The sequence below is a fragment of the Kockovaella imperatae genome (genome assembly GCF_002102565.1).
Source record: "Kockovaella imperatae strain NRRL Y-17943 chromosome Unknown BD324scaffold_8, whole genome shotgun sequence".
Lineage (NCBI taxonomy): Eukaryota > Fungi > Basidiomycota > Tremellomycetes > Tremellales > Cuniculitremaceae > Kockovaella > Kockovaella imperatae.
The window spans coordinates 644624-664347 of NW_019028948.1; the positions used below are offsets into that span (position 1 = coordinate 644624).

The window sequence follows — 19724 nt, forward strand, 5'->3', positions numbered from 1 at the left end:
GTGGGAGGACGTGTCGGCACATGTAGGAGCTAGGCGAGCAGATTTCGATCGAGTGAGACACGCTGCGAGGTGGATGCAGCAGCATCTGCCGGAAATGATGCGTCGGGGTCAGCTGTGAGACAAATACCCCTTACGGCGGCATCTTGGTCGCTGGCCGGCAACATCAGTAGCAAATGTCAATATCGTGTATGAAATTTCGATGGAGTAGCCAGCTCACGGGATTCCATACTGGATACAACGAAGCCACGCAAGCGAATCTACCTTAATCTCGACGAAGCGCATCCAACCTTCTTTGTAAATCTGCCTCTTCTGATGACATGGGACCTCCACCGCCGTTGCTGGCTCCTGATTGCGAAGCGACTGGTGAAGATGTAAGCCCTTCTGCGACTGCTATCCTGGTATTGGCGACGGGCTCGTTGCTCAAAGGATTCGCGGTCGGCGCTGATGTGAGCTGCGTAGTCAAGTCTCATCAGCGTGATAACCACATTGTCATCGAGCTCTATACTCACCGCATCATTCATGTTCATTCCAATCTCATCAAACACCTCTTTCAAGATCTTGTCACTTTCTACATCTTCACCTTCACCTTCCTCTTCACCCTCCATTGCGTCGTCCACAGCTTCCGACATGATTTCCTCCTTCATATCCATAGTCGATGACTCCTTTTCGAATTCATTCATGATCCTTTGAATCTGGCGAGCCCCATCAGCACAACTCCATGATCTCATCGCTCACCTGAGGAAGATTTAAGCCCCGGTTCATCTGAGCCATGGCCTACGTACGGCGGTTAGTCTTGACCATTTGATACGATAACATACCCTTGTAGCACCCTTCATAGCCGTTGCCATTTGCTCATTACTCCTCAACGTCTGCATTCTCAAGGACACAGCTTGGAGCTGGACTCTCATCTGTGTGAACTTTTGAATGTAGTGCCGTGTCCTGACGAGATCTTTGGCTAAAATCTTGCAAGCGTTCTGAGCGATAGACGATGAGCGAGCGTTCATGTTTGATGATCAGTAGACTCACCATATTGCCATTCTTCGCATTCTTCTTGATATCCATCATTGTCTTCTTCTCTTGTCCTTCGAGCTTGGCCCGTTCCCTCTCGAGCTCTCTTACGGCTTTCTGTATAGAGCTTTGGTGTTTACGCAGACGCTCGGCTGGCGTCATTGATCGACCGAATAGAGTGTCCTAACGAAGGCTTTTGAGCAATACGTATTGTGGCGATGCTCGATACCCATCTGCAAACAGCCAATCACTCACAAGGACATTCATCTTGATTCGATGGGTCGGCAGCAAGATATGAGTCGACGCGCAGAGACTCGTCGCAAGACGAATGGACGGATGCAAGGACTAAACGATGATGATATTCCGGAATTGGGTCAATCCTCAAATTCCCGCATTTCCGGTCGTATATCATTCTCATTGTTACTTACTGCTTTTGCCTTATAAACCTCACCCTGGACCGTCTAAGCCTACGATCAAGCTAGGAAGACGCTTGCGAAAGCGCTGCAGAGACTTCAGCAGCTCGGCATGGTCTCACTACGAGGATTGACGCTTTCGCTCCTTCTCGCAGTCAACGTATGGGCGGCGCCTGCGGTTGATGTGGATCTCGAGCTCCGACAGCTGACGGAAGACAATTTTCGTGCCAGTACCGCGAGAGGTTTATGGTAGGTCGTTCGGACCCAGTTCATGGTTCTCGCTGATCGATATTCCCAGGCTGGTGGAGCACTATTCACCGAAATGCAAGTGATATGCACTCATTAAGTCGTTCACTCTAACCATTGCGCTAGGTGGGCACTGTCGTGCCTTTGCGCCGACCTGGCAGAGGCTTGCAAAACGGTTTCAACATCTCGAGAGGTTGTCAGGAACATACATGGCTCAGGTCAACTGTCTAGCTCAAGGAGGTGAGCTCCATCTCGCCTCTGCCGTGTGTGTCTCGCCTTGCTGATCGACACACCAGACCTGTGTAACAGAAATGAAATTAAATATTGTGGGTCGCAGGACTTTGAGGGTATTCTGACCATATTTCAGACCCTCAACTCGTTCTGTAAGCAGCTCTCATCTCCTCTCCCTGATGTTTTAGATACTCTGATGGGACGGCTTTATCCTCATATACTGGAGATCGAAGTTTTGAGGATCTATCCCGATTCATCGAACAACATTCTGCGACCTACGTCCAGGATCATCTAAAGGCGACTGAGACCGGCTCTGAACAAAATTCTTCAGCAAGTTCTCATAATCAAGACGGCAAAGTCGTTGAAACGGATGGCGATGGCTTGGTCGCTTTAAAGAGTGCAGGGCCTGTCCTCGTAGACTTTTACGCTCCGTGGTGTCCACAGTGAGACGACAGCCGGGGCGATCGCTGACGTCACAAGCTGCAAGCAACTTAGACCAAGTGAGCCATGAAATCAGCCTATGAGAATATGTCTCTGATGTCTCCCAGTCTATGAAGAGCTGGCAACGGAGCTCAGGGGCAAGATGAACATTGCCGCCATTAATTGTGACGCACATCCTGCGTTGTGCAAAGAATACGGAATCAAGGGATTCCCAACCATACGACTGTGTGTTTTGATACGCGTTATCGGCTGATGACTCGCAGCTTCGATGGCGCGACTTCAAAGGACATGACGGGAGCAAGGACACTTGCAAAGATGAAGGAATTTGCGCTCAAATCTGTCAAAACGTATATGACAGACGACCTGCCCCTCCACATACTGACCATTTGCTAGGAACGCGGTCACTCCGATTATGGCTCAAGACTTTGATGAGATTCTCAAATCTCAAGATGTCTTCTTCCTCTATCTTCAAAACTTCGACAGCGCTCTGTCAGATACCGTGAGCGACTTGACTGCTCACTGCTGAATGCCCAAAGGCGAATGTCAAGAGCGCCCTGGCGCCGATCGCCAGTACTCATCCTTTATACACCTCTTCTGATCCCGAATTGTACAAGCAATTACACATCGCCAATCCTCCTCCCACCTCAAGCCTTCTGGCTTTCTCAGCACAGGATCCTTATCCAGTCGGCAGTCTTGCATTCCCCGCTGACAGGGATGCGATAGATCGTTTCATCGCTGGGCACAAACTTCCGACCCTGGTGCAATTGACGACCTCCAATTTTAACGATCTGCTCAAGTCCCAGTCACACTCCGTGGTGGTTCTTGGTGCACTGCATGGAGGCTCGGACGGAGAGGCGGAAAAGAAGAAGCTGTACGAGATTGCTCGAGCTTGGAGACGGGGAGGACGTCGATTCTCCTCCCCTGTACAATTCGTTTGGGCTGAATCCGGCAAATGGGCAGGATGGTTGAGGTCATCATTCAAAGTCAAACGACAGGATCTACCTGCTATCGTGATCATCGACCCGAGTGTAAGCTTTGTTTAGACATGCTCACGCTGACGTGGCAAGACCTACGAGTATTACGACACCACGATCGAAGGCAACAGGGTACTGTTTGAGGGTGCCTCTGTCTTCTCCGTCCTTGAAGGCTTCTATCAGCACTTCTTGAGGCCTCGTCCGATCGAGACTACCTTTGAGTGGGGATCCAGAAGCGCGACAATGACTTTGATCAGCCTGGGCGTAAGTCAGGTCTGCCACAACATGGTTGCTGACCATGTCTCAAGCACCTGGGCGCAGACAACAAGTTTTTGGCGTTCTTATTTGTGGTTGGGGGGGTGGGGCTGTTCATCTTTCTGCTTCAAAAGTGTATTCCTAGGGATGCTCGAGAAGGGCACAAGGATCATCACAATAGACCACGTCTAGATTGATGCATTCCTCCAAGTCATGTCAGTCCCCAATCACGAATTCGACCGGACAATAAGCGACGTAAGCGAACGGTATATGTAGTCTCCGGCTACTTGCTGATCCATCCCGGAGAATGCATATATCCATGCTATTGGCTCCATCGCTCCTTTGTCCTTCCTGGAGACGTCGATCGACAATCGCAACGTCTCAGAGTGAGTCGCGCGGACGATCCGAATCCGAGAATATGATGATAAGAGGAAAAGAAAAGGGCGTGGTGACCGTCTTGACAACAAAGACGAGTGTCATATCGCACCGGGGATCTATGACAATATACATTCATCTGGTGGCCTCTCATGATCTCGAGCTGATCGATACATAGAACAACGCTACCACACAACTCTCTTTGCTTGTTGGCCCCTGCTTTCGAGCAACAACGCCGCTTTGCCACCCGCTCTCCCCATCACCTCAACGCTACTCTGGCACCCCGCTCAAGGGAGGGCACTTCGACGGCACCTTGATTCACGACTGTAGCGCATGTACGGTTCCTATTGGAGTCCTTACTCGATGTACGGCTATGGTGGCTACGGGGTGAGTCGAATACCACCTCGAGTGCCACACAATCTTGACTCGCTTCGGACAGATGATGAGCCCATACTACGCAGGAGGGTTGGGTATACCTTACAATATGGGAATGGGAATGGGCGGGTTCATCATCTGCAGAGAGAAAGCGCAGGCTGACTCTTTCTTTTGCAGGCTATGGAATGGGTATGATGAACCCCTACATGATGGGTATGGGTATGGGATATCCATACGGCATGATGGGAGGAAACCCGTACATGTACTCTGGAATGGTACGTCTTCTCGAGATCGTCGCAAGAGCTGGAGCTGAACAATACAATATATAGTATGGCATGCCGTTCTGAGCGGGAAAGAGATTCTCTTCGAAAAGGCGCTTGGATGTGTATCGATACATGACCATGATTCTCCTCTTTGTACAACCAGGTTACTTCACTACTTGTCTATCATCTACAATCAGATATCTTGATGCGAATATTACACGGACGTTCCTCTTTTCAGTACCCTCTTCCGATGCTATATCTGGAAGTTCATGGTGCTCATCGTATAACACTAGATCCCGCTCGGTCCACGGCGGCCAGACACCGATTACACCGCTCCATCCTCCTTGCTCCTGCAATTTGCCCGCCATCACCCGCTGATCAAGACCCAAGCGAGGACAGCCAGCAGGCAGAGCTTGGAATACCACATACAGAAGCTGATTCGACCCATTGATCTCCTCGTTGGATTGCATGGACGATTCGACGGCCGGAGGGTGTGTGTCGGCGTTGTCCCTGCCCTTGAGCTGACACTTGACGATAATTGCCTGGTGTGTGGGACCCCCAACTGCGGACAGTGGAAGCAGGATAAGAGCAGCAGATCGCACCAGTGTCTCTAGCTCCAACCCCAACTTTGACCTTGCACTGGACATCATGTCTTTGCGGGAAGTAGCTGGCGATCTCGGCATAGCCATTCTTCTTTCCAGCGATGAGTAGAACAGGATAAGGGATGACTCGCTTGAACGCAAAAGTGAGCTCAATTGCGCGCTGATGGACTTGGGCCTTCATCGGGTTGATGAGCATATCTTCGTCACTTTAACCAGCTTTCTCTCACCCCTTGTTGGCCCATCGTACGTCCTTACTCTTGCGAGGTGATACTCCAATGCCTTCTTCCTCTATTTCCATGATCTCATCCTCTCGTTTCCGCTTCGCCACTTGAATAGTCATGCTCTCTGCTCCAGGCAGCTGTCCCAGCGATACATCTCCATCCTTCGATCTCATCGGAGTCTTGGATCTGAAGGGCGATACCTCGTCCAGGACACTACCAAGTCTATGAGTTCCCGTCGCTCCGGGCTTGGGTGTCGCATCCCGGCGGAACTGAAGAGGCGAAGGCAGTGAATCGAGCGCGTGGAGTATCGACCGTTGAGGAGTCTGTGTAGTCTTGTGCGACGTGAATGAAGGAGCCATGGAAGTCTTCCTGCTACTCGTCGCGCCTTGTTGAGCTTTCTTTGCAGCAGCAGGTGTCGCTGCTAAATTGAAGCTGAAGGCTCCGGCAGTGATGGGTATTGGAGCAGCCCTCCTGACCGCCATAGCTGACGATTCCGCCTCCTCTGATCCTCTTCCAGGACCGCTGCCCCCATGATCTCCCCTTGACGACGGCATCACATATCAACTCATAGTTTAGGACGATCGAGGTTGAACAAAGACGACAAACGGATGGTTCGCATAGAACCGAGATTTCGCAAACCATATTTCGTGTCGAGCGATTTCTTGATCCTCCGTCTTTGCGTTGTGATATAATCACCACATTTGAGCAATCATGGCCGATGCTCAAGTAGGAGCTCTGCAAGCCAAGCTTCAGACTTCTACCATCGCCTTTCAGAAGATAGAACAGGGTAAATTGGCGCTGCAGCGGATAGTCGGTCACTGATTGGCTCTCGACAGAATTATCAACAGTCATTGAAGCTCGACAACGCCTGGATTCCCAACTGTCCGAAAATGAACAGGTCCTCAAGGTACAAACACCTCGAGAAGGGCTGCCTAGCATCGAGATGACGCTCTGACGTTATCCTTTCAGGAGTTCGCCTCCTTGAAATCTCATAACACAGTCTACAAGCTGGTAGGACCTTCTCTGATGCCGCAAGACTCTGCCGAAGCAAAGCAGAACGTTGAGAAGCGTTTGGATTACATTCGCAATGAGATGTGAGTTTAGCGTCTGCCACATGAAGACTTGATACTGACGTAGATCGAAGCTCTAGGGTCGAGGCGCAGCTGAAGGAAGTGCAGGATCGAGCGACGAAAAAGAAGGAGGAGGTGAGTGCCGGTCATTAGGGATTTTGATGAGAATGCTGAGCGTTTGCAGATCATCGCGTTGCAGCAGCAGTTCCAGAGTCTCCAGGGGCCGTCAGCGGCTGCGGGGCGGCCCGTCTCAGCATAGAATCACCAGACGATGCATGTGTACAATATGACCGAATCTAGCGAACGACATGGGCCACTTCACCCGTCATACAACATAAATATGGGTCCATGGAGATGCCAACCAGGAGCCTTTCATTCCGAAGTCGGCGAGTCGCACAGGAGAACGTTATCAGGCTCTTCTGTTGGCGCCTCATTCGCCTTTTCCACATCGATAGCTTCAACTCTGCGAGAAGGCGTCGAATCTGCTCGTTCTGTTTCTGTATCGATACTTCCCATCTTGCTCAGCGGACTGGGGCTGGAAGGACGGTAATGATCTTCAAAGTCTGTCGGTGCTGTCACATCGCTTTCTGTCGAAGGATGAGAAGCGTACGAGTCCATGGATCCGGAATACAGGGACGGATTCGTGGTATGCGGCGAAAATGTCTGATCGGTACGAGGTGAGAGGGTAGAAGAGCGGTGAGGCTGAGATCCGGAGGAAGGGAGACGATGCAAACCCAAACGCTTGAATCTGTTGACAGATGTCAGCAAGCAACGATTTGCCTGTGACTCACTTTTGGATGGCCCTGACCACGGTGCTTTTTGCGCATCAGTGTAAGACGTCCGTGCTTAAAAGCTCATGTCACGACTTACAAAACACTGCGCAACGAGGCGATGGCCATTGTGATTTCGTGCAATGTGGGTTCTTCGACATGAGAACCGAGATAAAACAAGTTGTTCTCCGACGAGATCATTGGCTCCTGGCCGTTGGCTGTGACCCATGCTTGATCGCGAAGTGTTTCAATTGATGCTCGAGTCTCCGGATTCTTATCTAGCATGCAATGGACCAGGTCTCGCAGATTTTGGTCCCATTCTGGATGTTCCGGCGGCCTAAATTCGCAATCAGCCAAAGCGAGCATGCGCGACTAGGTAACCTCACTGCTCGTTCTGCACGACGTGCATAAGGTCCAATGGATTTTCAACAGTAAATGGCAGTCCACCTGTGAGCATGCAGTAGAGCGTGACACCTGATGGTGTAAGTCATGTTTTACTCAGGCCTCGCTCACCCAAGGCCCAGATGTCTACTGCCTTGCCATGAACCTCATGTATCTGGCCTGCGGGTGTTGGCGTCAATTGCTATCTCCTCTCCAAGACGATGACATACTGGTGAAACTTTCCGGACTCAAGAAAGCTGGACTACCGCCCTCTTTCTTCACTCTATCATCGCCCTGATTCACAAACATCTCCGAAACGCCAAAATCACACAGTTTGACCACCTCGCGATCGGCAGACAACAGGATGTTGTCCGGTTTGACCTGTTTGTGAGCTCAAATCGCCTGAATGGTACGTACATCTCGATGAATGACCTCGTTCGCGTGGAGGTATTCGAGGCCCAAAACGAGCTGGCGAAAGTACTCTCTTGTCTGCTCGACAGGAAATGGAGGCTCAGTGTCTTTCACCTGAGGACCGATCTTTACTTCCATTAACACTCCCCCTGGCATATACTCCAGCACTAGGAACAGGGCATCGGCATTTGGTACCGAGATCGCTTCAAAAAGGCTGACGAGCTAGAAATATGAATCAGAATGAGACGAGCCACCTGACACCTGAGACCTACATGTGGGTGACTGGGCGATGGATGTCAGCTCCGCAACTGGTACCGCAAGGTTCCACCCACTCTAGCTTTTTCATAATCGCGATCTCACGCCGAATCAGCGCGAGCGGATCCTCCTCCGAATTTGCCGAGTCTATGGGAGCCCAGGGTCCATTCGGATTGTCATCCGCCAACGGAGACTCTATCGGATCACCAGCGTCTTCTCCAGCTTTGCGCTTCCCGTCATCGGCAGGGGGTTTTGGGGATCCTCGAACGCGGGTCAAGCGACCTCTTGAGGCTCGTTTGTGCTTGTCCTGCAGAGCCTGGAGATGAAGTCGTGATTTAGAGAACTCCTTTATAGCCTGGAAAGGTCAGCTAAAGAAAGCTGTTCAACATGACAGTCTCACATATTGTTCTCCAGTGCCGACATCGATTGCCAACTCGACCTTGGCATATCCACCCTTGCCAAGACTCCGACCGATCTTGTACTGGTTTACCATCCTTTGACCGTCTGGCGTGTCAATTTGCTGAGCCGCTATCGTCTCTCTGACACGATGTGTTGAGCTCGTCCGACGATGATGCAGGCCTCTCATCCGAAATTGAGGGGAGGATGGGGAAGCTGAACGTGACGAGGGACCGCTGGCGATCCCACTATTAAATGGCGTCCAATTGGGATTGAAGCGGACCGCATCTGGAGCCAGGAGTGTAGGTTCAGTCTGTGGAGAGGCCGAAAGTTGTTGGGAAGCTATGGGCGTTACATCTCCCTCCTTCCTCTTCATGACGCTTTTTGCGGAGGACTCGGTGTGACGCTTCGGATGAGAGCGATCTGTGATTTTGGCTTCACCTGCCCGCTGACCATTCGATACGTCGTCCTCTTCCTCCTCCTCCTCAGGCGAGTCGTATGTCACTGCTTCACCAGCCTCGCTATCGTTGCCGCCATCTCCACGCGAAGCTTCGGCGTCTCTAGCAAAGAGCTGCGAGTGGTTGACAGTTGCGTCTACAGGGGAGGGAGGGGAAACGACCGTCGATGGAGGCCGCAGAAGGAGAGATTTGAGCGGAGCAGCTGAGTCTTGATGACTCGACATGACTGTCTGGTGATCGTCAGTCCAGCAGGCCGCTCGACGGGCTTCAAGGTTTGATTTTATGAGGATATCAAAGAGCTCTATCGCCCTTCTCACAACAAAATGTAGGGGGTGTCTAACTCCACCGATTACAGCAGCCCACGTTGTTGCCACGTGAGCGCGGTTAATTATATATATATATGTCCAGCGGAGGCGCAGCGGATCAGAACAAGTACTGGGCAGCTACTGTCCGGTATGCGCAATGTGTCCATCTCCTGACGTTGTACTGATGGTCGCATCCAGCATGGATCACCAAGTGCATGACGAGACCGAGATTACGTGAGACCCTCACTGCTAGCCCTGTCAATCCGGAAAAATCTTCGCAAAGTCGAAGGTGCGGGGGCGCGCTACACCAACACAGACCAGAGCCTGTCATTTCAAGCTGCAGGTTACGCAGGTGAAGATATGCTCTGCCGCTCAAAGCGCAGATCAGTGTACAAACATCACGGTGAGACTGATTTGTCCACTGCGATGAGCAACGGAGTCCGATCTCGGAGCCAGCCTCCATCGTAGCTATATGCATTCCGTGGCCTTGTGGGATGCCACTCTCTTCTTTCACACCTTTGCTGCCTCGCCGAATGTTTCGATGCCCACGCTGTGTACAAAGCCCACAAGGCCGATCTGTTCAACCTTACTGTTCCCACGCTTGTCCCACGGGATCTGAGGCGAACCGTTGTCGCATTGGACGGGATTCGAGTGCATGATCCGAGTCATGGGTGTTCAAAGTGTTGCGTAATCAGCCTTTGTCGCCGTTTCTGGCGCTCTGCTCGAGTGGATGAAAGGGGACTCTGCTGCTGTATGGGGCGTGGATTCTTTATCAGATAAAAAAAGAAAAAAGAAAATGTGCAAAAAAAGTAGACCCCGAGTGACGCCGTGTGACTCGACGCCGTGTGGGATGGATGATATTCCCATTCTAGCCATCCATCTATCCACTCAAGTCTGGCCTCACTCGGCTCTTCTCCCAACTCTCGCCTGGTCTGCTAGGCATACCATATCATATACAGAGCTCTGTTCGAGCTGGTGACCCAAGACGGTCCCGCACCTCGCTGTGGATTCTCAACCTCGAATTCAGATCCAATCGGGCCAGCCCGAAGGGCCAAACTCCGCTTCCAACCGAACAGACCAGAGCATGACAGTACCGGACAAACAGCCCTCACATTCGATACAACTTCCTACGAAACGACGTCAGACTCCAGACGATCATCCGGATATGACGAAACGAGTCGATCAAGGCAGTTTCGATACGCAAAGTCTGACCGGAGAGTCCAGCTCCAAGAAGAAGAGAATAAGTCTCAGCTGTGCACAATGCGAGTCCAAAGCTCTTCACCCTTTGTGTACAGACTATGCTGACGTTCTCTTTCCAGGCGCCAAGCGGAAGCAAAAGGTAGACAGTGTCCAACTCGTTCATAACACTGACGTGACTCAGTGCAATCGGGAATTCCCCTGCCAGCATTGTTTGTCATTCTTGGGGTTTCAGGTCCAGAATACTGATGCGATCTACATTCAGGTATCGCTCGCAAGGTTCCGGAACTCTGCGTAAATCTTGAATGATGCTTTGCTTTCGACAGCCAATCATACTGACTCATGGGTCTATCCTAGGTTCCTTACAATCCTCAATCACGACGTGATTCGTCGGTCGATGGACCCGACGCAAATACCGCTGCTCGACTCGATAGGATAGAGGATATCCTCTCCGTTGTGCTGCGACACCATGGAGGCTTGTGGACATATAAAGATGTCAAACAGTACATGAGTGGTATGCCAAGCTCTGCAAATTTTCCCCTCATTCACTGATGAACCCAGGTGGTCCGTACACGAGGATCTTTCCATCAGCACCATCGTCACCTTCTTCACCCCGCCGTAGAAGCTTAGCGATCGCCGCGGAGAATAGCGCAAGCCCAATACGTCACTCCGCCCTCGCGTCAACTCCCATCAATTACGATGATCATACACATGAGAACGAAGATGGTGGGAGTGCTGACGAGGAGGATCTGGGAAAGGGTGTCAGTAAGGGCTGGCTGGGAGACCTGGAAGGGTGAGCGGATTCTCGACCCGTGCCTCTAGTACCTTTGCTAATGATCTTTCTACAGTGGAGTGCCAGAATCAGTCAGTCAACCTCGAACCTCTTGCCCAAACAGTTGCTCATCTTTGCATACAGCTTGACGCGAAGAACAGGGTCAAGATCAAGCGGGATGTCCATGGCACACCGGCCGAGAATCTGCAGCGACTGATCACCGATTGTGGAGTCTCGCCCCACAAGGTAGGCCAGCCCAGACCATCACCGGGCAAGGAACTGACCGCTCATCTCAGATCGCTGAACTTGTGCAAGAGCTGCCGCCGAAGCATTTTGCAGATCGTATCGTCGATTCATTCTTTTCAGGGTTCAACAATGTGCGATACCCTATAGATGAGCATCTTTTCCGCACCTGTGGGTCCCTTTATTCGAACTTTGGCAATCGCTCACTGTCCTTGCAGCTTACGAGGATCTTTACAACACCAGCAAGGCAGTCGACCCGTCGAATGTCCGTGCTCTGCCACTCATCTTCATCGTCTTGGCTTTGGGTGTGAGACTGGCGACTGGCGACTGGGCTGGTCCCGAGGAAACTCGCAAGCTGTCCAGTCTCAGAATGTACTGGTCATGTGCGTCGAAGCATCCATCTACTCACCCCACTGACCCCGTTCAGCTCGACGCAGCATCTTGATCGCAACAGCAGTACAATCCGAGTCGATCGAGCTAGTCGTATCTCGCCTCTTAGTAAGTGCCACGAGTCCCGCACAGTACCGTAAATTTACTCCTTGCAGTCCGCGATGTACCTTGTGCTCGTGCATGATCGTCGATTGACAGAATGCTGGTCGCAGTTGGGAGCATCCTTGCGCACAGCCCAAGCGATAGGGCTGCATCGTGATGGCACGAAAATGGGTCTGGAGTTAGTGCATTCTCTCCAGCCGACCGTCATTCTCTGACAGGTCACTTTAGTCCATTTGAAACTGAGTATCGACGTCGTCTCTGGAGTTACTTGTACCATGCGGACAAATTGTGAGTGAGATCTTATTGTCTCTGAGCCGTTCTGAGTATCCTTCAGATACAGCCTGGTCCTTGGCAGACCACCCAGTATCTCAGATAGCTACACGGATACATTGTAAGTCGACAACAGAAGAGCATATGCTCGAGTCTCTGACGTGGATCGATTAGGGACCCAACGAACGTCGATCTGTCCGAGTTTCACAAGCTTTCAGCCAAAAATGGTTAGTGTGCAGTCTCCCCATCCAAACGTATACTCATATTCTTTCAGAAGTTCCTATAGCGAAGCCCCTAGAGCAACCGACATCAGCCACCTTCATCATCCTCCGGAAATCTCTCTCTAAGATCATCGGTCATGTGGTACATCACTTTCAGAAGCTGGACGAACCAGCAAGATACTCTGACGTTCAAATGTTGAACCAGGAATTGAATGATTATGTGGAAAGTCTACCTCCATGCTTTCAAATGTACCAACCCGACAAGAGTTATGACAAGGGTGAACTCTACCCGTGACGGCTCAGACACTGACCCCCTTTCAGAACACCCTTGGCTGCCTGTTCATCGTATGCTCCTCCTTGCGGAGATCCTTGTCACCATTATAATTTTACACGTGAGGAATCGGATCATCTACTTGAAATTCGTGCTTACACGGCACAGCGTCCTTGGCTATTGAGGCGACTGTCTACCAGTCATTATGCAGCATCTCGAACGGCTTGCTTCGAAGCTGCCAAGCTCGACTTCCAGCTGCGACAAGAATTTCAAAAGGAGTATGCCGGGGACAAGGCTCAGTTCTTGACTGGGCAATTCAAGACTTTCAACACGGCAATGATAGCTGGGATCTCCGCCATCATTGACCCAAGGGGGCCTGACGGAGACCAGATGAGGACTATCCTGACCACCTTTCTGGAGCAGAATCCATGGCACGAAGCGGTCCACAAGGATGCGACTACCAGGAAGGAAGTTCAGATTGTTAGTGCTGCATACGCCTTGTCGTGGCTGAACAAAAGCAGATTTTGACCCTGTCCCGTCGCGCTGCTCAGATCTACGAAAAGTCATTCGGTCCAGATGAAGGGAGGAATCCGGAGGATGATTCTGCAGCGATGCTACTTGCCTTGAGCCAGCCCAGTGATATGCCCGATGAGCTGCAAAGCAAGGGAACGTCTGCAACCACGAATCAGGAGAAGACTTCATTAGGGGCACTACCGCCCCAAAGGGTTTCATCGGTTCCAACAGCAATCACAGCTCTTCCTATCAATCCGAGCCCCATACAGATTAGTCCTACTACCCATTCCATGGGAGAAGACGACCACTCTCAGAGATTGTGAGTGGCCTTAGGTGATTGACCTGGGCTAATCTTTTTATTTTAGGTTTGATCATTGGTTGAACGCCAACTCAACGCTTGCGTTTGGTTCCCTAAATGAGTCTGTTCCTATCTTCGACGACTCTGCGATGGGAGCTGCGTTAGATGGCAATACCATTCCTACCTCGATCATGACTACTCCGTATACCCAAGCGGTCGACTCGATTTCGAGCATGTTCGCCGCAACCCCGGTCATGACTGGCCCGACCGGCCCCGCCTCACAACAGGCATTCTGGACCGACAGCTACTCCAGCTTTCCTGGCAGCAGGCAGGTCCCGATACAGTCTTCCACCCCCCTTATGGAGACGGCCACCGGATTCGACCCATCAGCCTCAAGTGCATCGTTCGGCGTGCCACAAACAGGAGAGAACAGTGATGAATACTGGAACGCTCTGATTGATGGTGAGATACAGGATTGTGAGAGGGCAAGAACCTGACATTGCTGTACCACGCAGGGATTCTCAGTACCACTGGGGGCGGTATAACAGGCGCTGGTCCGCAGTGAAGAAAGAAAGAGTGTTCGAGTGTCTGCATGAATAATAATGTAAAGGGGTCCTGTCCGGTCCACGTGGTACTGCCCGTGACGTCGGAGCTGGGGCAAGAAAAGAAGCTGCACCACAAGGGGGTCTCTCTCACACGCACCGCGTTAAATTGATAACAATCTTCTCACAACAGACGTCTATCGCCCATTGTCAGAAGGTCTGAAGAGTTTTCACTGGACTCATCTTGACAAAGGAACATTTGTCAGCCCCTGAAGATGTAAGCTACAGCTCCGGGCTCTACATCACCCTCTGATGACGGTCAACCCATTTTATTTCTGCTTATCGTAAACGACCAGTCGCTGACCTATCGTTTGCTCCCTTAAATCCTCCTTCTGTTCCTCGTGCCATTAATCTACGTCCCTCTTTCGGTTCTCTCACAGGTCTGTCATGACCCCGGACCCAAATGCTCCACCTTCGGACCAGCCGAACCCCGGTTCCTTGGCGGAACGGATTGCTCAATTGGACACGGCATCACCACCGAGCATGTCGAGGAACAGTTCTGGTACTGGAACTCCTTCAGGAGCGGGTGGAGGAGCAGTCATGGATAATGGGACCAACCTCGGTTCTGCACTAGGTCGTAAAGCCAGCTTGGGACCGTCCCAAAAGCAAACTTTCAACATGGAAAGGAGGACAAGCGCTTCGGCCGCTGGTAGTGGACGAGTCAGCAGACGAGGCAGTGGAGTCGTGGTGACTCCCAGTGGAACTCAGGCTGTCTATCATACCCGAACCCATGTGAGTAGAGAGTCCATGTCAAAGGCGGTGAGATACTGACTCTGGCAGGGTGAAGCAGAGTTCCCACACGCTGAGAAGAGTGAGGCCGCGGATCACTCTACGTGCTAACTGGCAATAGAAACCATGGCCGACCAGCTCAGAAAGTATGAGAGTCTCCTGACTCGTGAGTCTGACTATGCTCAACCTCCGCTGAGACTCCCACAGTGACCCCGCAAAGAATGCGTATGATCGTCCACGCTATCGAGGAAACCCTTGATGCAGGATTGCAGAAGGACGGAATGGTTGTCGTGAGTCGAAAAGGACGTCAGGAACTGCTTGATCCTTCTACTGACTTTTCATTGGTAGCCAATGAGTGAGTTGTCATAGGCCCGCAATCATTGTGCTGAACGAATCAGTTCCAACCTTTGTCTTTGGCGTGAGTTGGCATATACCCTGCTGTACATAAACTAAATATCATCTTAGTGGCCGACCGGCGAGGAAAAAGGCGAGTACCTTGCTCTTGACTTGGGTGGAACCAACCTGCGAGTCTGTCTTGTCACCTTGATGGGACACGGCAAATTCGAAGTAACTCAAACCAAATACCGACTTACCGAGGACCAAAAGCAAGAGGATGGTCAAAAGCTGTGAGTGCTCTCCGTCGTAGTCAGATGCTGATCTCGTGTAGTCTCGACTTTTGCGCCGAATGTCTGGACAGTTTCATCCGAGACAGCTTGGGTCGAACAGAGGAGGATGGGATCTTGTCATTGGGCTTCACAGTGAGTCCAGCAGAAATCTCAAGCTCGAGAGGACAGCTGCTGACAGACTTGAAGTTCTCCTATCCTTGCTCGTGAGAGAATTTTCAAATTTGTCGGGACCTTGCTGACGATGCCAAGTCAACTGAGAATCGATCACGGAGGCACGTTGCATTGGATCTCGATCCCCGTGCTGACGTTCCTCAGAGCTCATTCGCTGGACCAAGGGCTTTGGTGCTCCCAATATCGAGGGGCATGATGTCGCAGCCATGTTCGCTGCATCGCTGAAGCGACTCGTGTGTATTCACCCTCTTCAACGTGAACACAGGACTGACAGCGTTCACAGAATGTGCCCGCCGAATTGACAGCGTTGATCAACGACACGACCGGAACGCTCATTGCCTCCAACTACGTCGATCCCCACACAAAGATCGCTGTCATCTTTGGTACTGGATGTAATGCTGCTTATATGGAAAACGCTGGAAGCATTCCAAAGATGGCCAGTGTGGGCTTGCCTGAAGATCAGGGAATGGCTATCAACGTGAGTGCGAGGGCTGGACCTTTGTGCTGACGGTTGCAGTGCGAGTGGGGTGCCTTCGACTCGTTTGACCACCAGCACCTCCGTGAGATGTTCCAGTCTTCCATTGTCTGTCCTGCTGACATCGTGCAGCTCGTACAAAGTACGACATCCAGATCGATGAAGCGTCAAACAAGCCTGGCGAGCAAGTGAGCCTCAAGCTATTTACATCGGTCTGACTTGGTCCCAGTCTTTCGAAAAGATGATTGCCGGTCTGTATCTCGGTGAAATCTTCCGACTCATCATGACGGATATGATCGATTCTGGTGACCTCTTTTTGGGACAGAACACGTACAAACTTGAAAAAGCTTATGCTTTTGACACGGCTTTCTTGTCATTGATGGAGAGGTAAGCACCTTCCCCCAAACCCTTGTATGGCCTCGCTCACATTCTGTAGTGACCCCACCGACGAGCTCTTAACGATTGTCGGAGTCTTCACTCACTTCTTCGGTATCGAGACGACCTTGGAAGAGCGTCAATTCTTCAAGAAGCTCGCTGTGCTCATCGGAACTCGTGCCGCTCGCCTCTCAGCATGTGGTATCGCTGCAATCGTTAGCAAGAAGGGATATCTGGAGAAAGGATGCGCAGTCGGAGCCGATGGATCGCTTTACAACGTAAGAGCATTTAGATTGGCGTGAGGCTGTATCGATGCTGACTGGTGTCAGAAATACCCTCATTTTGCGGACCGAGTCCACACTGCGCTCGTGGATATCTTTGGGGAGAAGGGCAGAAATATTGTTACTCACCATGCTGAAGATGGATCTGGAGTGGGATCTGCTATCATTGCGGGTAAGTGGCTGTCTGTACTGACTGTCGTGGTTCACGCTCACGGTTCCATGCTATAGCTATGACCAAGGCCAGGAAGGAGAAAGGATATTACGTCGATTACTAGGACTGTAGCGATCAAAGATGAGGGTCACTCTATGCAAAAGCCAAAAATGTTCAGCGCCCTCATGCACATTTTCCAAAAATCAGTCTCGTCTCATTGACTTTGTTTCCACCAGCTCTCTGTTGTCCACAGCATAGCGGGACCTTACGTTGCATCACTATCTTCCCGAGGTGACCTATCAGTACGGTACGAGATCATGGGCATCGACGCTGCTGCGGTCGGTCCATTCTTGGGCAAGCCCTCCCGCGATGACCTGGTCGTTGCTCTCGGCGGGCAATCATCGTCGTCCTCTTCAGCCGATATCAAGTCTTATCCTGACGCCGTCTATCATAATCATTACTCCCACGGCTTCTCGTGCTGTTTTAATCCCACCTCCACGAACTCTCCAGATGCCGTCTTATCTCAAGTGGACATATTCAATCCACCTTCCGGATCAGTCAGTCGCAAGAAGGCGTCATGGACAGGATACACAACTCCAAGCTTGCCGATCGTGCTGCGCTTCCCTACCACCTCACTTTCGGTACCAACTCCGGATGGCAAGCCTTCTACGATAACTCGACCAGACATTCTGGAAGTTGAAAAGCAGACAACTGGCAAAGACTTTGTTGCGTGTCTGGGAGAACCGAGTCGTAAAGGTGGTGGCCAGGGATTCGTATCTCCATGGTTGGAATGGGGTGACGTGGAGCTCAAATCTGGAGAAAGTAGCATTGCAAAGGTTGGCATCATGGTCGAACTCAGAGATCCAGGAGCGCACGAAGTTTTGTCGGACGAGCAGAAAACGAAAGGAGCTGGAGGTGTGTGGGATAGAGCGAGCGGATGGACGTGGGGTAGTCTCAAGCTCTTTGACCCGAACGACAAACGGTGAAGCGAAGCTTGAAAGGATCCAAGAAGTGCGTACATATGAAAGCCTTATGCATGATCATGAGGTGAATCGCAGAATGCTCATGGCGTTATCAATCTAGGCTGCCAAACCCTCAATAACTCGTTTTAGCTCGTCTTCACCGAGGATCGTGAAGCCTTTCTCAGGAGTCACCTGGATGAAACGTCAGCTAGCAGTCGGCATGATCTCCTAATGCTACTGACTTGAGCCAGTTGCACATTGTTCTCATCGACCTTCTCCTCCATGACCTGTTTGAGTACCTTCAATGCCAGGGTGTGAGCCTCTATCAGTGACATTTGCTATGAAGGCGTGAGCGACGATACTGAGCCTTGAATCGCAAAATTCGACACACCTTGTGGAAAGAGTCCTGAAGTGACTGCTGTGCTGCATCTGATCCAGAGCCAATAGCCTTGGCGTCGTATCGGGTGAAAGTGCCGGACGGATCAGCGTGATATCTGTGGGAGAGGCTCTGTCAGCCATCAAGTCACCGTAACAATAGATGCTCCTACAGCTGCGGTCCCTTTTCATCAATACCAGCAATCAACAATGCGACTCCAAACGGTCTTGACTGAGACGTTTCATCAGCTCGGCTCGGATCAGAGGACAAGCGGTCCATCTCACCATCAACGCATCGTCATCTTCCACACTCTCTCCAAATCTCAACGCCAGATCACAGACAGCCTGCGTACAGCTCTCCACACCTATCTTCTCATCGTACGTAAAGTTGTGCATTTGACTTGTCACACGAGCATGCTCGACCATCGTCCTTGCATCCGCCGTCAGACCAGACATGGCGCACCCTATGTGCGCGTCGATCTCCATGATCTTCTCGATAGAAGAGGACTCGATCAACGGGGAAGGGACTCGTTTCTCAACAGCTAGAACAGTCCCATACGGGGTAGTGATACCAACTGTTGTTGAACCGAGCTGGGCGGGGTCTCAATACACCAACGTGTGACATGTGTCAGGACTAACCTTGATGGCCTCCATTGCGTACTCGACTTTGGCTCAAATCAGTCACCGATATCAGGGGCATGTCGCTGGTTGACTGACCTTGGAATAGACGCCCCTACACATTGAATCAGTTCCGTGCCGTCATTTGGTGCGTCGCTCACCTCCGGAGAGAATGTGTTGACCCCACGGTCATACTCCGACCTAAAAACGAGTGTCAATGTTGAAAGACTCAACCATCGCGACGCAGATCAGAGCTCAGACCTTGACTTACCTCGTCAAGAACATGATGTGAATGTCTTATATTCCAGCTCTATATCTGTATAGCTGTCCTCAGCGTTTCCTTACAAGCAATCAACCAATCGGTCAAAAGGGTATGCAAGGTCTAAATCATGAAGGTCGAGCGTGAGCTCAGCAAGCGTGTTCAATGGTCGAATTGATTACGTTATCAATCCCCGGTTGACCGTGTTTCAGGTTGAGTCCACCGTTCACTTCAACTTCTACACTGCACATCTCACAGTCGAATCCCGCACTCAAGAGGCCAGAGCTCCTACAGAGCTTCCAGACTCCATATCATGATCTTCTATCCAGGCTGTAGGCCTTCTTATGTAGTCGACTGCGTCTAGTTGACAAAG

At 51.2% G+C, this 19724-nt stretch overlaps 9 protein-coding genes across 9 annotated transcripts; 5 read left to right on the top strand and 4 right to left on the bottom strand.

Moving 5' to 3' along the window:
* Positions 1-262: 262 nt before the first annotated feature.
* Positions 263-1275, bottom strand: BD324DRAFT_651697 (Snf7-domain-containing protein; the record flags this gene model as incomplete). Its single annotated transcript, XM_022018377.1, has 6 exons — positions 263-451; positions 510-692; positions 736-774; positions 819-974; positions 1027-1191; positions 1264-1275. 6 exons carry the CDS (start codon positions 1273-1275, stop codon positions 263-265), a joined length of 744 nt encoding a protein of 247 aa, XP_021870560.1.
* Positions 1276-1533: 258 nt separating this feature from the next.
* BD324DRAFT_580830 (thioredoxin-like protein) lies at positions 1534-3765 on the top strand (the record flags this gene model as incomplete). The annotated part of the gene is given in 14 exon segments (XM_022013468.1): positions 1534-1670; positions 1720-1749; positions 1769-1770; positions 1794-1907; positions 1964-1993; positions 2035-2050; positions 2087-2341; positions 2379-2398; positions 2447-2564; positions 2603-2686; positions 2733-2838; positions 2876-3367; positions 3407-3577; positions 3622-3765. 14 exon segments carry the CDS (start codon positions 1534-1536, stop codon positions 3763-3765), a joined length of 1719 nt encoding a protein of 572 aa, XP_021870561.1.
* A 980-nt stretch (positions 3766-4745) lies between these two features.
* BD324DRAFT_609088 (hypothetical protein) lies at positions 4746-5958 on the bottom strand (the record flags this gene model as incomplete). The annotated part of the gene is made up of 2 exons (XM_022014142.1): positions 4746-5313; positions 5411-5958. The coding sequence occupies 2 exons, from the start codon at positions 5956-5958 to the stop codon at positions 4746-4748; spliced, it is 1116 nt and encodes a 371-aa protein (XP_021870562.1).
* Positions 5959-6061: 103 nt separating this feature from the next.
* BD324DRAFT_628909 (Prefoldin) lies at positions 6062-6761 on the top strand. The gene is made up of 5 exons (XM_022016155.1): positions 6062-6191; positions 6241-6311; positions 6374-6498; positions 6549-6609; positions 6659-6761. The coding sequence occupies exons 1-5, from the start codon at positions 6116-6118 to the stop codon at positions 6731-6733; spliced, it is 408 nt and encodes a 135-aa protein (XP_021870563.1). The 5' UTR covers positions 6062-6115; the 3' UTR covers positions 6734-6761.
* On the bottom strand, positions 6762-9582 carry BD324DRAFT_628912 (kinase-like domain-containing protein). Its single transcript, XM_022016156.1, has 10 exons — positions 8692-9582; positions 8369-8646; positions 8309-8318; positions 8043-8258; positions 7856-8006; positions 7758-7805; positions 7631-7718; positions 7345-7581; positions 7266-7289; positions 6762-7222 (listed from the first exon to the last, which is right to left on the bottom strand). Exons 1-10 carry the CDS (start codon positions 9367-9369, stop codon positions 6847-6849), a joined length of 2106 nt encoding a protein of 701 aa, XP_021870564.1. The 5' UTR covers positions 9370-9582; the 3' UTR covers positions 6762-6846.
* Positions 9583-10236: 654 nt separating this feature from the next.
* Positions 10237-14479, top strand: BD324DRAFT_676646 (fungal-specific transcription factor domain-domain-containing protein). The gene is made up of 19 exons (XM_022018956.1): positions 10237-10789; positions 10832-10859; positions 10913-10941; positions 11005-11161; positions 11209-11440; positions 11496-11511; positions 11564-11665; positions 11716-11833; positions 11881-12045; positions 12090-12145; positions 12208-12332; positions 12383-12442; positions 12489-12545; positions 12599-12651; positions 12702-12923; positions 12967-13037; positions 13085-13396; positions 13438-13748; positions 13795-14479. The coding sequence occupies exons 1-19, from the start codon at positions 10535-10537 to the stop codon at positions 14222-14224; spliced, it is 2799 nt and encodes a 932-aa protein (XP_021870565.1). The 5' UTR covers positions 10237-10534; the 3' UTR covers positions 14225-14479.
* A 333-nt stretch (positions 14480-14812) lies between these two features.
* On the top strand, positions 14813-17261 carry BD324DRAFT_580697 (hexokinase-domain-containing protein; the record flags this gene model as incomplete). Its single annotated transcript, XM_022013456.1, is given in 17 exon segments — positions 14813-15061; positions 15110-15140; positions 15180-15224; positions 15266-15352; positions 15457-15476; positions 15524-15684; positions 15726-15816; positions 15871-15887; positions 15934-15982; positions 16002-16088; positions 16139-16333; positions 16373-16415; positions 16463-16518; positions 16560-16717; positions 16767-16983; positions 17035-17158; positions 17215-17261. The coding sequence occupies 17 exon segments, from the start codon at positions 14813-14815 to the stop codon at positions 17259-17261; spliced, it is 1677 nt and encodes a 558-aa protein (XP_021870566.1).
* A 76-nt stretch (positions 17262-17337) lies between these two features.
* BD324DRAFT_628968 (hypothetical protein) lies at positions 17338-18157 on the top strand. The gene has a single exon (XM_022016157.1). It carries the CDS (start codon positions 17455-17457, stop codon positions 18121-18123), a length of 669 nt encoding a protein of 222 aa, XP_021870567.1. The 5' UTR covers positions 17338-17454; the 3' UTR covers positions 18124-18157.
* On the bottom strand, positions 18158-19468 carry BD324DRAFT_628970 (20S proteasome subunit). The gene is made up of 9 exons (XM_022016158.1): positions 19364-19468; positions 19254-19293; positions 19192-19207; positions 19114-19139; positions 18760-19065; positions 18648-18706; positions 18491-18593; positions 18342-18437; positions 18158-18291 (listed from the first exon to the last, which is right to left on the bottom strand). Exons 1-9 carry the CDS (start codon positions 19375-19377, stop codon positions 18217-18219), a joined length of 735 nt encoding a protein of 244 aa, XP_021870568.1. The 5' UTR covers positions 19378-19468; the 3' UTR covers positions 18158-18216.
* Positions 19469-19724: the final 256 nt, after the last annotated feature.

Excerpts from the sequence above, each read along its gene's own strand:
- BD324DRAFT_628912 (XM_022016156.1), bottom strand. The coding sequence starts at position 9,369 with ATGTCGAGTCATCAAGACTCAGCTGCTCCGCTCAAATCTCTCCTTCTG. Across the intron at positions 8,647-8,691 it reads TCGGCACTGGAGAACAATAT|GCTATAAAGGAGTTCTCTAA; the intron begins GTGAGACTGTCA and ends TGACCTTTCCAG. Across the intron at positions 7,806-7,855 it reads GAGTCCGGAAAGTTTCACCA|GCCAGATACATGAGGTTCAT; the intron begins GTATGTCATCGT and ends CAACACCCGCAG.
- BD324DRAFT_628970 (XM_022016158.1), bottom strand. Across the intron at positions 18,594-18,647 it reads GATGAAAAGGGACCGCAGCT|ATATCACGCTGATCCGTCCG; the intron begins GTAGGAGCATCT and ends CCTCTCCCACAG. Across the intron at positions 18,292-18,341 it reads ACAATGTGCAACTGGCTCAA|GTGACTCCTGAGAAAGGCTT; the intron begins GTCAGTAGCATT and ends CGTTTCATCCAG.
- BD324DRAFT_676646 (XM_022018956.1), top strand. The coding sequence starts at position 10,535 with ATGACAGTACCGGACAAACAGCCCTCACATTCGATACAACTTCCTACG. Across the intron at positions 10,860-10,912 it reads GGAATTCCCCTGCCAGCATT|GTATCGCTCGCAAGGTTCCG; the intron begins GTTTGTCATTCT and ends ATCTACATTCAG. Across the intron at positions 10,942-11,004 it reads GCAAGGTTCCGGAACTCTGC|GTTCCTTACAATCCTCAATC; the intron begins GTAAATCTTGAA and ends GGTCTATCCTAG.
- BD324DRAFT_628909 (XM_022016155.1), top strand. The coding sequence starts at position 6,116 with ATGGCCGATGCTCAAGTAGGAGCTCTGCAAGCCAAGCTTCAGACTTCT. Across the intron at positions 6,312-6,373 it reads AAAATGAACAGGTCCTCAAG|GAGTTCGCCTCCTTGAAATC; the intron begins GTACAAACACCT and ends TTATCCTTTCAG. Across the intron at positions 6,610-6,658 it reads CGACGAAAAAGAAGGAGGAG|ATCATCGCGTTGCAGCAGCA; the intron begins GTGAGTGCCGGT and ends GAGCGTTTGCAG.
- BD324DRAFT_628968 (XM_022016157.1), top strand. The coding sequence starts at position 17,455 with ATGGGCATCGACGCTGCTGCGGTCGGTCCATTCTTGGGCAAGCCCTCC.